Here is a 20,694-nt window from a genome sequence, read left to right on the forward strand (position 1 = left end):
AAAATGTTTAAATTGGCAAAAAATTTTTTGGAAAGGAATATGCCAGTATGTGCTCTGAAGTAAAAACATTGAAAAGATGCAATGCAAATGAAGATTTTTCCATTTTTTTAAGGATTCTTTTTCTGACCTCTTCTTTCTAGAGTTTTTGATACTCTTAATTTAACTGCTCTGGTTTTGAGGTTTTAGATAGCTTTTTTTTTTCTTTCTAACTTCCTTTTTTTTTTTTTTTTTTAAGATTTATTTATTTGTGCATACAGAACTGGGGTACAGGCCAGAGGCTCAGGGGCGGCGAGAGGCTTCACCAGAGACAGAGTGGGGAACAGATCAGGCAGATCGACGAAGTACACTGCTGAGGGGAGCAGCGGGCAGGTCAGGAAGAGGTCTGCCACGCCATGTGGTCACCTCCTGGGCAGGCGAGGATCGAACTCATGCGGAAGCGGCTTTACATTCTCAGTGCTGTGCTTTAACCCGCTGCGCCACCAGGGAGGGCCTAAACTTCCTTTTTTTTTTTTTTAAAGATTTATTTATTTATGCATACAGAACTGGGGTACAGGCCAGAGGCTCAGGGGCGGCGAGAGGCTTCACCAGAGACAGAGTGGGGAGCAAAGCAGGCAGATCAACGAAGTACACTGCTGAGAGGAGCAGTGGGCAGGCCAGGAGAGGTCTGCAGCGCCATGTGGGTCATCTCCGCGCCATGTGGGTCATCTCCGGGGCCTGTGGAGAATGAACTCATGCTGAAGTGGCTTTAACTTCTTAGTGCTGTGCTTTAACCCACTGTGCCACCAGGGAGGGCCCGGAAGTTTACTTTTATCTAAAATAGCCTCGGTAGTTTTTCTGGAGAGATTTAGCCGTACAGAATATCCACCTAATAGTTGATGTGCATGATTCACCATGAATGGTCCTAAAACAAAAACTTTTGCAGTCACATTCTTGAGCAGGCTTGCAAAGTCCATCAGTGATTTGACAGATCCCTTACTTTTTTATCCCTTACTTTTGTACGCAGCCAGCCAGACCCATAGAATCTTGGTTGTGGAAAGGGCTCAAGATCCTTTCCCCATCCTGCTCTGGGTAATGTGGAGATGTGCACGGCAGTGTTTTCCCAGGCATTCTCCACCCCGACTCCCCATTTTACACATCCATATTTCATTCCTGGCTTCATGTTGCAAATGTGTTGTCAGAAAAAATGGAAATAGTAAGAAAATATTTGGGGTGTCATACCTGTGTCTGACAAACTGAATGTTTAATATATGTTAGATCATACTCAGTTTGATTTCTTTTTCATAGTAGTTTATTTCAAAATTTCAATTAATATTGAAGATAGGTGGGAAATCTTTATGTTCACTTAAAGGGTACTAGGTTAATGGCTAGGAAACACTAGTCTCGATATTTGTTCTTTATCTAGAGCAGATATGTTTATCAGAGAAAATAATCAGTGTGTATATATGCAGAAAAGATATGAATAGTGTTCCCTGTTTACTAAAAGAATTCAAAGCCATTACTTCGGGAGACTTTATTACTAATTCTAAAAACGATGTTTTAGTATACAGTAGTTTGCTTAGCTATAAGATAGGACAAAGGTTGGTAAATTTTGCCAGATCCCCAAGAGGTCATGAGTTTTTTTCTGAACTCTCTGATGAGAGACACAGGTACTTGGGCTCTTCTGCTTACAAGTGTCCATTGTCTGAGTCACTAATTCCTGCTTGAGTAACACACTCATTCAACTGTCATTGTAAGCAGGCATTGACGGCCGTCACATTCAGCGTGACAGTCCTTGGCTGTTCCTCCTGCTTGTACATTGGACGTCTCAGGGTTGCTGTTTAGAAACAGATGCTTAAGCATTACTGTATTCGTTGAAATAAAACACTTGAGCAAGGAAGATTATATTTATTGAGCATTAGACGCACTCCCTCACCGGAGGACAGCATGGTCATGCATAATGGAAACAGTCAGCTGAATAAATTTAGGCGGAGAAAACCTGATTGCCGACCTGGTCGAGTGATTATGACAATATTAGTTTAGAGGGGGAAAAAAATTTAAGCCTTAAGTTTGGTTGTAAGTATTTTTGGTGAGAAAGGATATTCTGTTCCCAGAAGATTTAAATAATCTGATATCTTCAATAAAAAAACACTATCAGATTCCTGAGAGGAAAGATGCCACGATTTCCCTCTGTTATCGATGAAACTCTTAATAACACAGGAGAATCTGTCTTTATTAAGTTTAGAAAACTTCCAAGACATGTTTTATTCCCCAATTGAAATAACAGTTAGAGAGGTTCAAAAATGTGGTTTTGATAGTATCAGTAATATTCTTTGGTCTTTTCTCTTAAAAAATAATGTGAAATGTCTTTCCTGAAGAACAGATTTTAACATTTGATTTTTAAAATTAAATTTCATGTTTAAAAATAATAGACACCAGCACGGCTAATTTAATAAACCAAAGGAAAAATACTAGTAAAAGCAGCCGACATTCTGCTCTTGGAGGCATCAGCATGAACACAGTGGAGACACAGGTCAGAGAAGTCGCTATGTGCACCCATGCTCCCTGGCCTTGGCCTCTGGTGCCCGCTTCTCCTCTCCCCTCAAGAAAAGCCCCCCAGAACCTCCCACCTTCTTGTATTGTTCCCACTCCCAGCTGGAACTCTGGTGGGGTGCTGGAGCAGGGGCCTGGGGAGAAGGCATGTGGTCTCCTCCCTTTGGGAATGAGGGTGGCATGAGAGAGGTGGCCACTCAGCTCTGGAATCTGTTGCTGATGGGGGAGGACAGGGGTGCTCCGGTGCCAGGGTGACTTGCCCTAAGGAAATAAGCGACAAGGCCTGTGATTATTTAGGTCAATAATACTTAGTTGCTCTAGCCTGGGAAATGAAAGCTTCCTTTATGGGATGGCTTCTATGGATCAAACGCTCTTTGAATTGCAGACTCTGCTGTGCCATCTTGCCTCTCCATCCCTCCCTGAACCGGGCTTTGCCAACAGCACCTCCACCCACCCACCTCCCAAGGGAAGAAAGCCATCAGCAGCCCGGACCTTTCTCCTCTCTGTCCCCGACAACAGGCCCTGGGCTGGGCTGTTGCTGTCACCCTGCGCTGCTGCCTGAACCAGCCACCTGTCCAACACAGTGAGGCACCTTGGCCCAGCCAATGGCCTTTTCTTTCCCGCAGCAGCCCAGCAGGATTATTGGAGGAGCATTATTGGGGGGGTAGAACAGGCAGGGTCTCAAGGTGGTGGGAGGGAGAATTCTGGTGACCCCACCTGAGGGAAGAAATCCCCCTTTTAAGAGATTTATTTATTTATACATATAAGAACTGGGGTACAGGCCAGAGGTGCAGGGGGTTAGAGGATTCCGGAAACAGTGGGGAACAGGACAGGTGGATTGACTGGAATACACTGCTGAGGGGAGCAGTGGGTGGGTTAGGAGAGGTCTGCCTCGCCATGTGGGTCACCTCACTGGTGCTGGAGATCGAACTGGTGCTGGAGTGGCTTCAGAGAGCTTCATCGTGCTGCACTTTAAGCCCTTGCACAGCCATGGAAGGCCTCAGCACAACATCTTAATCCCACCTGAATCCATTCTTCTGTCCTGGGGAGGGTGAGGTGAGGGCACTTTTGGGCTGATTCCATTATCCTGGCACAGGTAAATTGTGCTGCAATGAACAGAGGAGGGCATAGATCTCTGCTATTGTTTTGCATTCTTTGCCAGATACCTAGGAGTTCAATTGCTGGTCCTGTGGTAGGTCTGTATTTAATATCTTGAGGACAGGACCCTCCATAACATTCCCTATAGGCTGGACCAGTCTGTAGTCCCACTGACAGTGTGCCAGGGCCCCCTTTTCACCGTACCCTCCTCAGATTTGTTCTTTCTGAGATAAATTTTTTAAAAAATTATTGAGCAAAATTCACATGAGGACTAATCAATTGAAAGTGAGCAGTTCAGGACACTTGGCACACTCCTGCTGTTTCACAACTGTCAGTCTCTGCCTAGTTCCAAAACATTTTCATATCTGGGAAGGAAGCCCAGCCCCTAAGATGCTGTCAGTCACTGTAGCAGCCAGAGATAAAGCCGGGGCCGCTCAAGGTCAGCTGGGACAGGCCTTGGCGTTGGATCTGGGCTCTCTGATTTAGTGACTGACATTGTTTTAACAGGGATCGTTGTGAGTGTGTGTACATCTCCGAAGGGTTAAGTGCTACTGTGATAATGAGGCCAGGGCCTGGCTCTCATCATAAGTTGGAGTTTCCAGTTGCAGACTTGACTGGGAACATGTGTCCTGCTGGCAGCTCATTTTAAAGGCAGGCAAAGGCCACGAGTCCAGTTGTCTTGTGCAAAATGCAAGGATCTTATTAAAAGCAAGTTATTATTTAAAGCAATAGACAAAAAAAAAATCTGCCCTGTAAGAATTATGTACTGGTTGAGGTCTCTGGTATACTTTTAAAACTAGCTTCAGATTTGGGTGTTTATCTATCTGACCTTGAATGAGATTCAAGTTTTTGCTGGCCTGATTTCATCAAATATAAACATAAGTGGATTGAAATCTCCCTGGACCTTCTCAATTGAAACTTGTGCTGCTTGGATCTTTAGAGTTTTTAATGGTCTGCCTGTTGCCCAAAAAAAAATTACAAAAAATTACCAAGCTATTTAAAGGGGAACCGAAGGTAAAATGATCCCGCTGATTTTAAGACAACCACTGTTAATTCTTTGGTGTCTTTTTATTATTGATTTTAAAAGGCAACATACACATTACACATGAATACACATCAATTATAAAAGCTCTAAACGCTAACAAAGGATTAGAGTGAGAACATGTCATCATTGCACTCCTTGCCCGTTGGGCAAAAAAATATGATTTGTGACTCTTCTGGATCCCTTACAAAGTACAGGAGGTTACGAAGAGCGTGTAATTCCTTCTAGCACAATTGGGAGAACTCTAGGCATACTGCCTGGTGACTTTAAAAGAAAAGATATTTCTTGAAATTACTGTCAATATATTGTGTGTGTGTGTGTGTGTGTTTTTTTTTAAATGACAGAATATTACCCTTCTTGGCTACCCCATTATTGCACAATGTTTATCATTTTGGTGAACACCGAGGTTTTTTTCGATGTAGTCCATGGTCAGCAAAGCCTCAAGGCCACGGTGCCAAGGTGGCACACAAGACACCCCATAGGCCTGTGTCTAGGGGGTATTTACACCTTCCCCCTTTGTTCTAAGTCTCCTCGTTCTCTTGGTGACTGGCTCTCTCAGTGGCTGTACTCCTTGGGCAGCTGTGTCCAGCTGTACGGTGCTTATCTTAGCCTTTCATTCACTGCCCCTGTTCTAAGTCTGAAAATTTATGTCTCATTTCACAAGCCTCTTTAACTTCCCCGAAGTTCCTGCCTATACCGTCTCGGAAGCTCACTGGCCCTCGGACACTGGTTCGCTGGGCACCCAGGTCTTTCCCTTCAGCTCCTTCAGGGTGAGGTCAAGTCCTTTACTTTGCAGGTCTTGTTGGCACAGACCCTCTACCTCTCCCTAGTGCTACAGGCAAACACATCTCCTGGCCTCATTTCCTTCGTCACAGTGAGAGATGTTTAGTAAGCCGGGGAAGAGCCAAGCTGGCTCACCCCTCCTCCTCCTAGGGATGACTCTTGCCCAGGAGGGAATCCTCCCTAGGGAAGCCCAAGTGACCTCTCACCTCCCAGGACTGGCAGCCTCGGCCCCTGCCCTAAGCCCTCCTCGCCCCTGCCCCAAGCCCTCCTCACCCCCCTCACTCCTGAGGATATGAGGGCCTCACTCCTGGTGGGTTCTCTTGAATGTTGTGTTTCCGGTCTCCCCTCTGACCCTGGGGCGCATGGCCTGTCTCTGTCATTAACGCACATGTGGTCAGTGATGGAGCACGTTCTCAACAGGAGTTTCCTTTAAGAAAACTTAAAAACCTTGCTTAATTTGACAGATGAAAAAACTGCAGTTTTTGCCTCTTAGGAGCATTACTCTTTGTACAGCAAAATGTGATGAAACCACCTCTGAGCAGTGTGTTTCTCTTCAGGTGGTGATAAATGGAGGGGCCACGTCCAGTGGCGAGCAGGACAACGAGGACACCGAGCTCATGGCAATCTACACGACAGAGAACGGGATCGCAGAGAAGGTGCCCCCCCCCGCCCCCTCCCCACCCTCTGCAGGGCTCAGCCCCTGTGCGGAACCAGGTGTGCTCCCTGGGGTCAGTCTCTGCCCTCTGGGTAGGGGTGCGGTGTGTTCACTTTATAAGGAGGTTTTTGTTTTTTTTTTCTTTTCTTTTTTTTATTAAGTAATACAATCCTTTTCCATCTCAGTTGTAATCTCCGTGGGCTTCCCATCACCAGGTCACCCATGTCCATCACCATAGTCAGTGCATTTCTCTCCCCCCACTGTTTTTGATCCCATTCCCCACTCCACCCCCATAAAATGTCTCTGGTATAAAGCTGTTCATTATTATTACTATTTTCTCCCCTGGTCCTTTATACTCCTGCTATGAGTGAAACCATCTGGTATTTTTTCCTTTTCTTTCTGGCTTATTTCACTAAGCATGATCCCTTCCAGCTCCATCCATGTTGCTGCAAAACACATGAGCTTACCTTTTTTGATCGCTGAGTAATATTCCATTGTGTATATGTACCACATCTTTTTTTTTTTTTAAAGATTTGTTTGTGCATACAGAACTGGGGTACAGGCCAGAGGTACGGGGGAGTGAGAGGCTTCACCAGAGACAGAGTGGGGTACAGAACAGGCAGATCAACGAAGTACACTGCTAAGGGGAGCAGTGAGCAGGTCAGGAGAGGTCTGCCACGCCATGTAGATCATCTCTGGGGTGGGCGGGGATCGAACTGCTAAAGCTGCTTTAGCTTCTTAGTGCTGCGCTTTAACCCGCTGCGCCACCAGGGAGGGCCCTGTACTACATCTTTTTAATCCAGTCGTCCATTTTTGGGCATTTTGGTTGATTCCATGTCTTTCCTGTTGTAAATAAAGCAGCAGTAAACGTGGGGTGCAGGTGTTCGAAGGGGTTTTTAATTGTCTCAAAGGCAGCTCAGCCGAGGTCCAGCTAGAGGCCTGTGCAGCCAGCTATTGTGGGGGCCTCAGCCTGGGGGTCAGGCAGCATCCGGTCTAGGTGTCAACATGACTCAGACCCCAGGGGAAGTGCTTCACTTGCATCACTCGCTGAGCTTCCTCCAGTGTCACAGGTCATTTTTCTCATCTTGTAGCAGGACCAGGCTAGTGAGAAAAGCTGCCATGTATTGAGAGTGCTGACAGTTGAGACCCCGCTGGTTGCTTCAAGCAGCCCCTTCCAGTCAGTCATCCCAAAAACCTTATCAGAAAGATGTCCCTGTTGCCATTTAGAGGTAAAGAAAGTGAAATAGGCTCTCTGCTATCTTGAATTTATATAAAGAAAAGGTCCCCCAGAGGATGCTGGCCTCTAGAATCGTGCTTTTCAGATGATGGCATCTTTGTAACGCTCCCCTAGAACACTGATGAGCAAGATATGGATGGGACGTTCCAGAAGAGGACAGGGAGCTGGGGCCCTGGACGTGGCCCAGTAGCTAGCCTATCATGGTAATACAGCCACTGAAGAGCACTTGACTCCTCTGCTCTGCTGTCTGTCAGCGTTCGTTACGGTAACTGCTGGCTAATGTGAGATCAGCTACAAGATTCCCATCTTTGAAATAAAATTCTCAAAATATTTTATTCCTGAACAGATCAGAAGGATAATGCCTGGCATTCGAGATAGTATGGCATTGGGGTCCTCACCCAGTACGCCCATTGGTATCATTGAGATTCTTAAATTAGGGAAGTTGAGGGAATTGAACTTCATAGTGAGGGTATTTGGAATATAAATGAGTAAAATGAACAAAATCAAAGGCCTTTTTTTTTGTAAGATAACAAATTTTTCTTTTTTTTTCAAAGATTTTATTTATGCATACAGACCTGGAGTACAGGCCAGACGTGCAGGGGCAGTGAGAGGATTCACCGGAGACAGAGTGGGGAGCAGAACAGGCGGACTGATGAAGTGCACCGCTGAGGGGAGCAGCGGGCGGGTCAGGAGAGGTCTGCTGCGCTATGTGGGTCACTTTGGGGGCTCGAACTCATGCTGAAGTGGCTTTAGCTTCTTAGTGCTGTGCTTTAATCCTCTGTGCCACCAGGGAAGGCCCCTGTTTTTTTTGTCTTTTTTTTTTTTTTTAAATGGTGAAAATTTTGTCAATGTTCTGCTTCATTGAAAAGAAGGAACTGTTGGCCCTCCCTGGTGGCGCAGCGGGTTAAAGCACAGCACTGAGAATCTGAAGCCACTTCCGCATGAGTTCGATTCCCGCCTGCAGCCTGCCCGGAGGAGACCACATGGCGAGCCAGACCTCTCCTGACCCGCCCGCTGCTCCTCTCAGCAGTGTACTTCGTAGATCTGCCTGTTCTGCTCCCCACTCTGTCTCTGGTGAAGCTTCTCACCGCCCCTGAGCCTCTGGCCTGTACCCCAGTTCTGTATGCACAAATAAAAAAAATTTAAAAAAAAAAAAAAAAGAAAAGAAGGAACTGTTAATTAACATGTGAACTTTGTGGTTATTTTCTGAACTCATTATCAGCTGAAGAGATTAGCATATTTGTTTATGGATACATGATCTATCTTGGATATTTGATTGAAAATAACCCTTATCCTGCTCCAGTTACGTTGAAATGGGATCGAGACTAAACAAGAAAAAAGTACTGCTGGTACTTGAAGCCCAGGTGTTAGGTATGGAGTCTTTCTACCTTTGTATGCACAGATACATAACACAATTTCAACAATCGTTGAATCCTCACACTTGCTGCCCTCCCATTTTCTGATGTTGAATGGAGCTGTGAGGAGACCAGAGCAACTCTCTGCCTTCCTTTAGTTTGTTTTGTGGATTCCTTACTGGCGCTCAGTGACTTGACCCTGGCAGTGTTTAAGATGCTGACCATTCTGAGTCAGCTTCTCTGGCATTTCCAGTGTTTACCTTCAAGGTTCATGTTATTTCAGAAAAGTTGTCTTGAATTACACCTTCAAATGTGAGTTCTAGTCTGTTCTTTTTTGGGCTCTCCAGCTGTGCTCACGTCGGACTCTCTGCCTTTTCAGCTGTCATTTTTTTTCGTTTCCTCTTACATTCACTCCCCATTTCTAACCTATAGCCCGTCCTCTTTTCCTGTGCTCTTACTAATGTTCTTTTCCTTCTTTTTCCTTTTACTTTTGTCTAAATTCTGTCAAGTCATGGGTTTTTGTTTTTTTTTTTTAAATTTTCTTAAATTTCTGTTTTAAGGTCTCCCTCACTAGGGTTGATTGTTTTGCATTTTCGAAATATTTGAATTTTTTCCCCATTAATTCACTGACTACTGGCAAGTTTTTCTAATTTGTAAACATGTCATTTTGGCTTCTTGGATGTTTTCTTAGTTCTTTGATTAATGAATGCATTCTGTTTTCTTTATCCTATTCTGACTTAAAAAATTTATTTGTTATTTTGGGGAAGATGTCTTTGATTTTCAGATCTCTTGTTGAATTGTTTAAATTTAACACTTTATTGTTTTTGTTTTCAACTGTTTAAAACTTAAAGTATATATATGTTATTTGCCTTCCCACGTTCAAAATACATGTTTTTGTGTAAATACAGGTTTAAAAGACAAAGACATTTTCTTTGAAGTACTTTTACCCATTCTTTTGTTTCTTTGGTTTTTAATTTCGGAGATACCCTTCATTGTCTGTTCACGAGACGGTTGAAAATATGAGAGTAGTATTTGTGAGTGAAGTTTGTGTACTGGTGAATCTAACCAGAGTTATAGGCAGCGTCTCCATGTATTAGTGTCCTATCTCTGGGACTGATCAGTTCCTCCAGTAAGCGATCTTCTAGTCTCCTCCCGGGTATAAGCCTGGCTTCTGGTATTCAGATGTATACAGTGATGTCACCATTCAGGCTTGTAATTAACCTCATATAACATTATTGAGTCTGAAGCCTTTCTGCTTACAGTGTTTGAACAATACACTTTCATTCTTTTTTTTTTAAGATTTATTTTTTATTTATGCATATAAGAGCCGGGGTGCAGGCCAGAGGTATGAGGTGAGTATGTGAGAGGGTTCACCAGAGACAGAGTGGGGAGCAAAATACACTGCTGAGGGGAGCAGTGGGTAAGACAGGAAAGGCCTGCTGTGCCATATGGGTCAGCTCCCAGGCCGGGATCAAGCTCATGCTGCAAGTGGCTGGTGGTAGCTTCTATGCTGAGGCTTAACCACTTGCATCACCAGGGAGGCTCACACTTTCTGTCTTGAAGCTTGACTACAGCAGTGGGTGCTAGGTCTCTTCTCTGGCTTTCAGCATAAACGTCCATCCTCACCATCTCCACTGTTGTCTTGTGCCTCCAACACAGGCCCTTTCTAGACTCTTGTTGGTCAGTCACCTTACTCTTTCAGATCTTCTCTACCCATGTTCCAGGTTGTGGAGTTCCTCCCCCTCCAAAATAAGTCACAACTCATCCAAGTGCTTTCCACAGTTAACATTGTGCTAACCTCATTTCATTTTCCTGGTTTCTTTCATCCTTGTAGATTTGTGTCCTATTTATACCTTCTGCTTATTTTTACACATGTGTGATCAATCTGCCATATGTAATGGGAACTCAAAAGCTGTTACTTTAAAGAGATAGATGAAGTTACTCTTTGGAATAAGTTAAGGGCAAAAATGAGACATATACACTATGATGTAAAAGGAGGTAAAAGAAATTTAGCGGGGAATATGAACTCCAACTTGAGGTAATTAATTCGCAGCGACAGTCGGGATGGCAAAATACAGCGTCCAAGTCAAATCTTGCTCAGTGCCAGCTTTTTTACATACAAGTTTTATTAGAGCATAGCCTCTCATTTTGTTTACATATTCTATCTAGCATGATAGAGAAGAGTTTGCTCCCTGCTGCTCTGGAGGAGACTATTTCCTAAAGAAAAAGAAACTACAACTGATCGAAAGTACCAAGCTAGATGAAAAAACCAAAGATGATATTGGAAAGATTATTAACCATTGAAAGGCTCCAAGCTTGAGACAGTTCTGAGTTCACTAATCGTTGAAGGACAGATCATTTTCTTGTTCTTTAGATTATTTTAGATCTTAGAATAAGTTGGAAAAGTCTTTTCAAAATGATGACATTAAACTATTTAACACAGTCATCTTTTTTTTTTTTTTTTTTTAAAGATCTAGGTAATAGTCCAGAGGTGCAGGGGTGGTAAGAAACAGAGTGGGGAGCAGAACAGGCCAACTGACGCAGTACCCTGCAGAGGGGAGCAGTGGGTGGGTCGGGAGAGGTCTGCCACGCCATGTGGTCACCTCTGGGGTGGGGATTAAACTCATGCTGAAGTGGCTTTAGCTTCTTAGTGCTGTGCTTTAACTCACTGTGCCACCAGGGAGGGTCCAACACAGTCATCTTGGAGACTTTTGCTCTTGGAGACTTTTGCTCTTGGAGACTTTTGCTCTTGGAGACTTTTGTTTTCACAATCTTTTAGAGGTCATATTTTTCATAAGTTGTGATAGGGTTTGCAGGACCCAACATGTTTCTTCTGTCACAGGAAGGACAGTTCAGCATGCTCTGTGAAGCTAGTGACTCCCTCAGTGTTGCTGTTACCTGCTCTGTTTCACACTAATACCATGAGCAGACATTTACATTTTGTATATGCACCTATGTGATTAACCGTATCTTAGCAAAGCGAGGCTTAAAAGTCTTTTCAGTTCTTCTCATGCATTTGACAGTAAAAACTAGCTATTTTGGAAGACACCTGCACCCCACCCGCATGTTTATTGCTGCTTCATTTACAATTGGAAAGACAGGGAAACAAACCAAATGCCCAAAAGTAGATGACTGGATTAAAAAGATGTGGTACATATACACAATGGAATATTACTCAGCAACCAAAAAAGATAAACACATGCCTTTTGCAGCAACATGGATGGAGCTGGAAGGGATCATGCTTAGTGAGATAAGCCAGAAAGAAAAGGAAAAATACTGGATGGTTTCACTCATAGTAGGAGTATAAAGGGCCAGGGGAGAAAATAATTATAATAATGAACAACTATATACCAGAGACGTTTTATGGGGGTGTAATGGGGGGTGGGATCAAAAAGTGTGTGTCTGTAGGGGGGAAAGTGCCCTGGACTATGGTGATGGCACACAGGTAATTTGGTGACGGGAAGCCCACGGGGGTTACAACTGAGATGGAAAAAGGCACAACATGACGTAAAAATAAACTATTATATTATTTAAAAAAAATAACTATTTTGGGATTGTTAGAATAATATTACTTAGATGGTAGTTGTAGCGTTACTGTCTTACTGTGACTTTGTAAACAGTTACACTTTCTACCTGTGAGGCCACAGACAACGTGATGGTGACTGTCCTTGTGTCCAGTTATACATAGTTACAACATGTCAATGAAGGGTCAGCTGAGCCCAGGGATTCCTAATACCTGTTTGGAGATTTCCAGACAGAGTTCAGTGATTTGCTAGGGCTTACAGAATTCAGAAGAGCTGAATACTCACGGTTAATAGTTTATTTCCAAGAAAACACAGATTAAAATCAGCATTGGTAAATGTTGCATAGGGCTAGGGCCAGGAAACAGCAGTCCAGGTTTTAAATTGTCCCGTCTCACGGAGTCTTAAGGGTAAAACCAGATCATTTCCCACAAATGATATGTGACAATACTCAGAGGTATGACCAACTAGGGAAACCCACCCATGCCTTGGTATCTAGGGTTTTCACTGGGAATGGGTCATATAGGTATGATTGATCTGGTCACATGGCCCAAGGCTGCTACCATAAATCACATTGCAAGCATAAAGTATTTGGAGTCAAGGTTTAAATCAAAGCTTAGTTGAACAAATACATTTTTTTTAAGAGTAAGGCTGTCCTAAGGGCTGAGAGCTTATGTCAGGCAAGAGCCAAACCTTTTTTTTTTTTTTTAATTTAGGATTTGGACAACACAAGCCTACTGAGTTAACCCTTTACCACATAATCACCACACATTACGTTCCTCACACATATACCTTCTCAGGCACCTCTGCCCACAAAATTTTAAGTGCCACACATCATCTATTTTAACACATCCAGCAATGCAAATGTGTCAGTAGCTATTGTTTGAATTGAAAAAAAGTTCTCTGAAAAAGGTCATATTCAGTCCATATTTGGATTAGATCAAATGTCAGTTCACACCAGACATTTACCTTTGGGCTTTAGAAGGTGAGGTTGAATTGCATCACTTCCTTTATTCTGAGGTATTTGGCAGACTTTGCCCTGTGCGTGGAAATTATGCAACAAACCCTTGGAGTCAACAGCTTTCCGTGGGCCAGATCCTTGCACTCGGGCTCAGGTTGGGTTCGATGTGGTCCAGGGTCGCAGTGTCATCTTTGACCTGTGGAATGAGCTTTAATTTTGTTTCCTGTTCAACACTTTGCTAGGTTATAAAATGACTAGAGAAGATAAGGCTCTCTGATTCCAGGAAGGGGTCCTTAGGGCTTTAGTTACCAGAGTAGTTTTAGGGCTACATGGGAAGCTTTAAGTTGCCTAGAATTTTCTGTGTGGCCCAGATGCTAGGTGAGCTCATAGGTGATGCTGAAGCTGACTGAGGTGTCTAAACTGTAAAATGTCTGGCCATCTTGGAGACCCTGGCTGAAAAAGCATGCTGCACTAAATTTTTTTTTTTTTAAGATTTATTTATTTGTGCATACAAGAACTGGGATATAAGCCAGAGGTGTTGGGGAATGAGAGGATTCACCAGAGACTGAGTAGGAAGCAGAACGGGCAGATCCACTGAAACACATTGCTGAGGGGAGCAGCGGGCAGGTCAGGAGAGGTCTGCTGTGCCATGTGGGTCACCATCCTGGCCAGTGGCTGCGGATTGCTTTGTAGTACTGTGCTTTAACCTGTTGCGCCACCAGGGAGGGCCTCTGCACTAAATCTTTGAAAAATTCTTCAGTTAACTTGTTATACTTCAGTTATACACAGCGATCAAAAAAGATAAACTCTTGCCATTCATGACAACATGGATGGAACTGGTAATGGATCTTAATAGATGAAACCAGCCTGAAAGAGAAAGACAAATACCGGGTGGAGTCACTTATACATGGAATATAGAAAAACAAAACAAAGGACCAGATAAAGCCAAACTTAAAAAAAAAAAAACTACAGACCTTGAAATCTGACTGCGAAATGGGGTAACCAGAGGGGGATGGGAAGGAAGAGGAGAAATAACAGAGGAGAGGGCCCAGGGCCTGCGGGGGTGGGTGCACTGTGGCTACCATGCCTGAAAAGAGGGGCAACCCTGCACGGTTAGGAAACAATATTGTAAAACAATATTGGTTCAGTAGAAAATATTTGGAAAAAAATTATTTTTAATGGGTGACAGGAAATTTAATCATGTCATCTAAATGCAAAACACATTTTGAGTCTGTTTGTGAGATGAAATCGTTGTCCTCTGTACACGTAGGAGTCTTCCACAGTCAGCCCGTGTCTGAGCTGCAGGGTTTGGGGAGCAGAGCACAGGGCTGTATGCTGATGTACAGCACTCTCTCCTGGCAGAGATGGGGGGGCAGGTCAGTACTTCCTTAAAAGTGGTTTGCATTTTGTTGGCATTTCTGCAGGTCAGTACTTCCTTAGAAAGTGGTTTGCATTTTGTTGGCATTTCTGCATCGAGGGACTCATCCAAGGCTATCGCTGTGTTCTCCCTCTGGCCATCTCCCACTTCACACATGGATCCCTCTCTGGGGAAGAGGCTCTCATTAGGTGCTTTGGGGGCTGAATTTGATGCCAAAGGTTACTCAACCCCAAGCTGGAATGGTAGATTGGGCTTGAGCACACAAGAGTGGCAGCTGCTTTATACAGTCCTGTTCTAGTAAGTAGCCTGAACCCAGCCGCTTTAAACTTCAGCCCTTGATGCAATTCACAACCCCTGTCCCACCTCTCACTTGTAGAGCTCTCTGGCAGAGACCTTGGACAGCACTGGCAGTCTAGATCCGCAGAGGTCTGACATGATTTACACCATAGAAGACGTGCCTCCCTGGTACCTGTGCATATTTCTGGGCTTGCAGGTAAGATGGTTGCTTTACAGTATAATACAACCTCCAGCAGACGGTTGAATTGTCTGTTGTCAGGATTTTTAAAACATTCAATTTTGACTTTTATCGATAGCTTTATATTGTAAATTACTCTTGAGACTGATGAGTGGGCCTCGTTAATGTCAACTTCATGCTAATGGAAGGATGTAAAGAATAGGAGAAGCAGGTTAACCAGAAAATGAAAGGAGGAGATGTTCAGGGAGCAAGTGACATGAAGGAGAAAAGTTAGAGACACAAAAAAGAATAGCAGAAAGGAGAAAAGCAGAATTGATTTTCATCTCCCATTTCTGGACTGCCCACAGTGTGGTCAACTCTGCCATGGAATAGGGATGACTTGAGAAGGTGTCATGTTGGCCAGGGAGGTTTCTGGGGTACAGGCCAGAGGTGTGAGAGGATTCACCAGAGACAGAGTGGGGGAGGGCGTGCTGTGCTTTAACCCGCTGTACCACCAGAGAGGGCCCTTCAGGCTAATTTTTAAAGGAAGAGAACTTGACAATGGTAGCTGCTTTTTAAACTGTTCCAGATTCCGGCAGAGGCCCCCCAGAGAAGATTGGGGGCGGGGTTATGGGGGCATTGGTTGAGGACAAATGGAATCTTGGGTATTTGCCCCTCCTCTCTCGTCCCTTCCCCCACCCCCATTCCAATTACAGATTGAAGTGAGGTTTTTGGAGAAGGGGGACAAATCTGAGGCTCTTTTGCGCAGACACACCTCCCGGGCCTGTGCTTTGCCAGTTGTTTTAGTTCAGACTCTGACCTAAGTTTGAGTGGTCAGCGCAACCTGCGGTGTTTCAGATGCTCAGAGAATTAGTTCCTTGCCCAGACGGGTTTATTCCCGTGAGGGCATGCTGTACCTGTCGATCTTCTGTGAAGATTTGAGTAGCAAGGAGCACTGCAAGTTGAGTGAGAACGCCGAGAATGTAATGGAAAGGAGAGATGCTGAAAAGGAAACAAATGAGGTGTGGTTTGGAGTGTGCATGTGCCCCTAAAAACCCGAAGCAAGTCTTCCCATAGGATTATTGAACAGCAAAGCCCGCAGGGGCAGGGTTAGGATCGCGGCAAGCAGCCGCAGCTCAGCCGCAGCCGAGGAAGGGCTGACGGTCCCCGTCTGTCTCGCTGTCGCCCACAGCACTACCTGACCTGCTTCAGCGGCACCATCGCTGTGCCCTTCCTGCTGGCAGACGCCATGTGTGTGGGGTTCGACCAGTGGGCCACCAGCCAGCTCATTGGGACCATTTTCTTCTGCGTGGGAATCACGACTTTGCTGCAGACGACATTCGGGTGCAGGTGAGCCGGGGTGCTACAGTGGGAAGCTGAGTCGAGTGTCTGACTCTCCTGGGGCGGGGAGGAGATGGGGGAGCAGTCCAGTGGCCTTAGAAGAGACCCCACGTTTTCCCGCTCGGTGGGTGGCACCAAGACACTTAGTTGTCCAAGCTGGAAACTCAGATCAACTCTCGGTTCGCCCCGTCCCACAGCAGGCAGGCAGCTTGGCTGCAGCACCCTCTCCCTGCCCTCCTTCCTTAATTCGGTGAGAGGATGAGGTTCCCAGCTGGCTCCAGCCGCCAGGCAGCTCTCCCCCACCAGACTCCCCTGTGCTGTTTTTCCACCATTTGCATCCTCCTCCTCAGTGCTCAGCTTCACCCTGTTAAAAACCAGGACGTGCCAGCCTTTAGGCCTGCCCTCTGTGCCCTGCCTTCCAGCCTGCCTCTCAGCCCTGCCACCCTCCTGCACTCGCCCTGGGGTGAGCTCCTCCCTGAGCTGGCCCTGCTGTTTGCCCTCCCCCCGCCACACCCCCCATGCTTGTGCACCCCAGTAACCTGTCAGCACTGCGTAGCCTTCCAGTCCCTGCTTGTGCCCTCCTCTGTGGGGAGCCCCAGCCCTGGAAGCTTCCATTCTCTCCTCCAGATTCCCACTCCTGCATCTGTGTGCGTTCTTCTAACGTGGCTCTTATTCTCCTTTGTTCTTTTTTTGTTTTTGTGTCTTTTCCCACTGGATGGTGCATCCCTCCTTGATGCTAGGGCTCCGACTGGCTCACCTTGGCCTCCCCGGCCCTCAGCTTAAACGGGCATGGAGCTGGCATAGGAAGAGACCTGTCCTCTCCTGCCTTCTCCTGCAGGCTTGCTTTGTCCTCTCCCTTCTTCTGCCCTCTTCACCGTCCAGCCTCTTCCCTTACCCCCGTCCTCTGTCCAAGGGGCGGAATCTTCAGGGAGAGGACTGTTCTCAGGGGGAGAGCAGCGGTACTCTCTTGCTCTCTTAGAAACAGTCAGAGGAAAACTTTTGCCTTTCCTGCAGGGGAGCGAGAGGGAGCAGGCACAGAAGGCAGCTTGGGAATCAGGGACTGGTGGCCAGTGATTCCGGGTTCTCATGGACCTGGAGGCTGCCCGTAGTGGGGCGCAGGAGAATCTTGAGACTGCAGAGACTGGTGTAGACTGTGGGGTTGGCACTGCGGGTGACATCCCGGGAAGGGAAACAGCTGCTCCTCGCAGCAGAAGGAAGCCGTGTGTGCTGTGGGCTGCAGCCTACCTCACCTCACCTCACCCAGCAGGTCCCCCACCTGAAGCAGGCCCCTGAGGGGCGGGGCCCGGTGGCCTGCACCTGCTGGCGGAAGGAGGTGTGTTCTGGGATATCTGGAGGCAGTGGTTTCCTTCTTAGAGCCAGATAGGTCAGTTTGGCTGGCAGTATCTTCATTCTTCTGATTTGTTTTTTGCCCACCTTTTAAAAGGACGGGTTCATTCGGAAAAGGAGAGACAGAGGCACCTGCCCAGTCAAGGTGGGCAGGAGAGCTCCGTCTTCCTTCTTTTGATTGGAGTTTCTGCCTTTCAAGGCCAGGGTGGATTAAGCCTCTGCGGTGGCTGACTCCGGAGCCTTACCGGTACAAGGCGCTGGCTCTCTGGGAAACGTTCTTTCCTGTAAACAGCTGACTCATCAGGGAGCCAGGAGCACACACCATCTGTCAGTTTGGGCTGTGCCTGGGGTTGGGAAGTAGTAGGTGGTCTGCAGGGGGAACGAGCGATGTGCTTACTGTACAGCCACGCGCTGTGTGCCGCTGTCTGGGCTCATGCCAGGGACGTGGTCCTGGGACCGGGTCCTGACCTGCCGCCCAGCTGGGCCTGGTGGCGCAGTTGCCCAATGGCAGTGCCATAGGGAGGGCTGGGCACTGTTTGATAAATACATTCAGGACCTTCTTGCCCATCATTGGGGCACAGGACCTAAACAAGCCCCTGAGGCGATTGCAGTTAACCCTGCACCCTGCACCCTTCCCAAGTGGCAGTTGTACTGAGGAAGCAAGGGGACCCAACATATCGGGGATACCCCAGGGACAGGAAGGAGAGAATATGTGCTGGGCACTGCTCACGCGGGCTCACAAACACACCTGTGCGCATGCTCCCTGCCCAGGGGCTCAGGGAAGCTTCCCTGGCTGCGGTGGGAGGTGTCCCGGAATCTGCCCATATCTGTGGAGCTGTGAGAAGCAGTGATCCCCCTTAGCGTAGTTGTAGTGGGAAGATGGTCCTCGCCTCGTAACCACGTCAGCAACTGTGTGATGTTTGGGGTGGGGTGGCTTGTGTGGAGGGCGTCAGTGAGGTGCTGTTTTAGGTCGTGGGTTTCCAGCTCACACCCCTGTTGCTTCGGGAACCACGTTTCCCTAAACTGCTGGGCGACTGGACTGGCCGTGGCTTGTCGGGGTGAGTCTAGGCCCTGCAGGGTAAAGGGCGGCATCGGGGGTTGGCAGTGGTGACCTGTGGGGACTTGAAGGGTTTGCATGGAGCAGAACTGAAGGGCTTTTCCTATTACTCATACTCTACAAAATCCCAAACCTATTTTAGGACGTCTGTAATATTTGACGTGTCTAAAAACCACAAAGGGTGCTTTGGAATAAAGGCAAAAATCACCCATAGGACCCTTTGGAGAGAAAACACCCTTTGTTATACATTATACAGACTCGTGTCCCTGTCAGCGCCCAGCAGGGGGGTCCAGAGGGAAAGGCTGATGTAGCCTCTACTGGGGTGACAGCAGCAGGACTTAGGTGGCCTGAGTGGGTAGGTGGTTGGTTTTGTGGCTCAGTACCCACTTGCTCGTGTGTGGAGTGGCAGAAGGAAGAATTTGACCTGGTCACCTTTCACATTTTCTTCTCTTCTTTTTTAAATATTTATTTATTTGTGCATACAGAGCTGGGGTACAGGCCAGAGGTGCAGGGGCGGTGAGAGAACTCATCAGAGACAGAGTAGGGAGCAGAACAGGCAGATCTATGAAGTACACTGCTGAGGGGAGCAGCGGGCGAGACTGGAGAGGTCTGCCACGCCATGTGGGTCAGCTCCCTGGCTGGGGATGGGACTCATGATAAGGTGGCTGTGGCTAGCTCCCCAGTGCTGCTCTTGAACCTGTTGCGCCACCAGGGAGATCCCCACCTTTCACACTTCCCAAGGCAGATCTCCAGACCCTTCCAGGCCAGTGCTTCCCTGTGTTGACTGAGCTCTGTATGTTTCCTTGTGCATTTGCCTCTTACTCCATCACTCTGGGTGATGAGGGTGTGTATGAGGCCATTGTGGGCCGTGCCTTGGGGCACGGCTTTTTCGAGGCGCTGAGACAGCCACAGTTCTGGAGCAGAGGCAGGGGACTGTGGAAGCCCCCACCTGAGTGAGTGTCAGGCTCTCTCTGCCCTCCCTTCATCCCACAGCCAGCCAGAGAAGAGCGGCATGCTGTTCCTGACGGCCCGCTTCCTTCCTTAAGTAACCAAAAATAATAGGGAAACAGGGAAGGCGACACAGACACGCCTTTGCCAGCCTGCGCGTGGGGCCCATGAGCCAGCTCTCAGGGGCGCGAGGCGCTGTGCTTGCTGAGGCCGCCTGCCAGCCAGTGGACCTTCTTTCTTTCTTGCGCAGCCCCCGGGGGTGACTGTGGCTGTGGGACCACAACCTGTTTTACAGCAGCAGACGTGGGCTTCAGCCCCGGTGGTTGTGAGACTTTGGTGACTGCAGCGTTTCCCAGAGTGGGGAGGGACGCAGTTTTCTGGTGTGGCTGCTTCTCTACCTCCCGCCTCCCCCTTGACCTTGATTCATTCATTCTCCCTGCTTTTTGCTTGCAATTAGAGCTTCACTGCTGAGTTCCCTTGAGTGAGGTTTCGACAGTTTTCATTCTGGTTGATGTGTGATCTCCAGCCAAGCTGCCCCTCGGGCCCCTTGGCCTTGTTCCAGGAATTCAAACAAAGTTGAAAATCCCCAGAGAGCAGCGCTGGGTGTTCAGCCAGCCGGCAGCCGCCCTGCCTCCCTGTGTCTCTGCCGTGCCCTGGCTCCACAGCCTTCTCCAGGAGAGCTGGTTTTGGGAGCAGCTCTGAGCTTCCCGGAGTGCAACTCCCAGGCCCCCAGTGTCAATGCAGAGCTGGGGGTGAGCGGGTCCCCTGGAGCCCTGTCCTTTCCCCACCATTGCTGGCCTTCCCTGAGAAGCCCCACTCTCGCTGGGGCACCGCCAGCCTTTTGCACCAGGTGTCTCTTGCAGGCCTCACTCGGAGCTCTGCAGCACAAGCACAGCCTGCAGGTGCTTGTCCAGCCAGAGGAGCTTTCCGAGGGCCATCACACACCTGCAAACACAGAACTGTCCTGTGCTGAGAGTGGCGGTGGCTG

General features: G+C 47.3%; 1 protein-coding gene across 3 annotated transcripts in view; it reads left to right on the forward strand.

Moving 5' to 3' along the window:
- SLC23A2 (solute carrier family 23 (ascorbic acid transporter), member 2) overlaps positions 1-20,694 on the forward strand; it is a 90,783-nt gene that overhangs the window by 36,539 nt on the left and 33,550 nt on the right. For 2 of the 3 annotated variants that reach the window (XM_004687194.2, XM_012728302.1), the window contains exons 3-5: positions 6,010-6,108; positions 14,936-15,052; positions 16,206-16,363. In XM_004687194.2, the coding sequence (XP_004687251.1) occupies positions 6,010-6,108; positions 14,936-15,052; positions 16,206-16,363 (374 nt within the window). Of the gene's footprint in view, positions 1-3,103; positions 3,113-6,009; positions 6,109-14,935; positions 15,053-16,205; positions 16,364-20,694 lie in introns of those variants that run through there. The other variant, XM_012728303.1, reaches the window with a different exon arrangement.

Source organism: Condylura cristata, unplaced genomic scaffold (genome assembly GCF_000260355.1).
Source record: "Condylura cristata isolate star-nosed mole 26May11 unplaced genomic scaffold, ConCri1.0 scaffold00022, whole genome shotgun sequence".
NCBI lineage: Eukaryota > Metazoa > Chordata > Mammalia > Eulipotyphla > Talpidae > Condylura > Condylura cristata.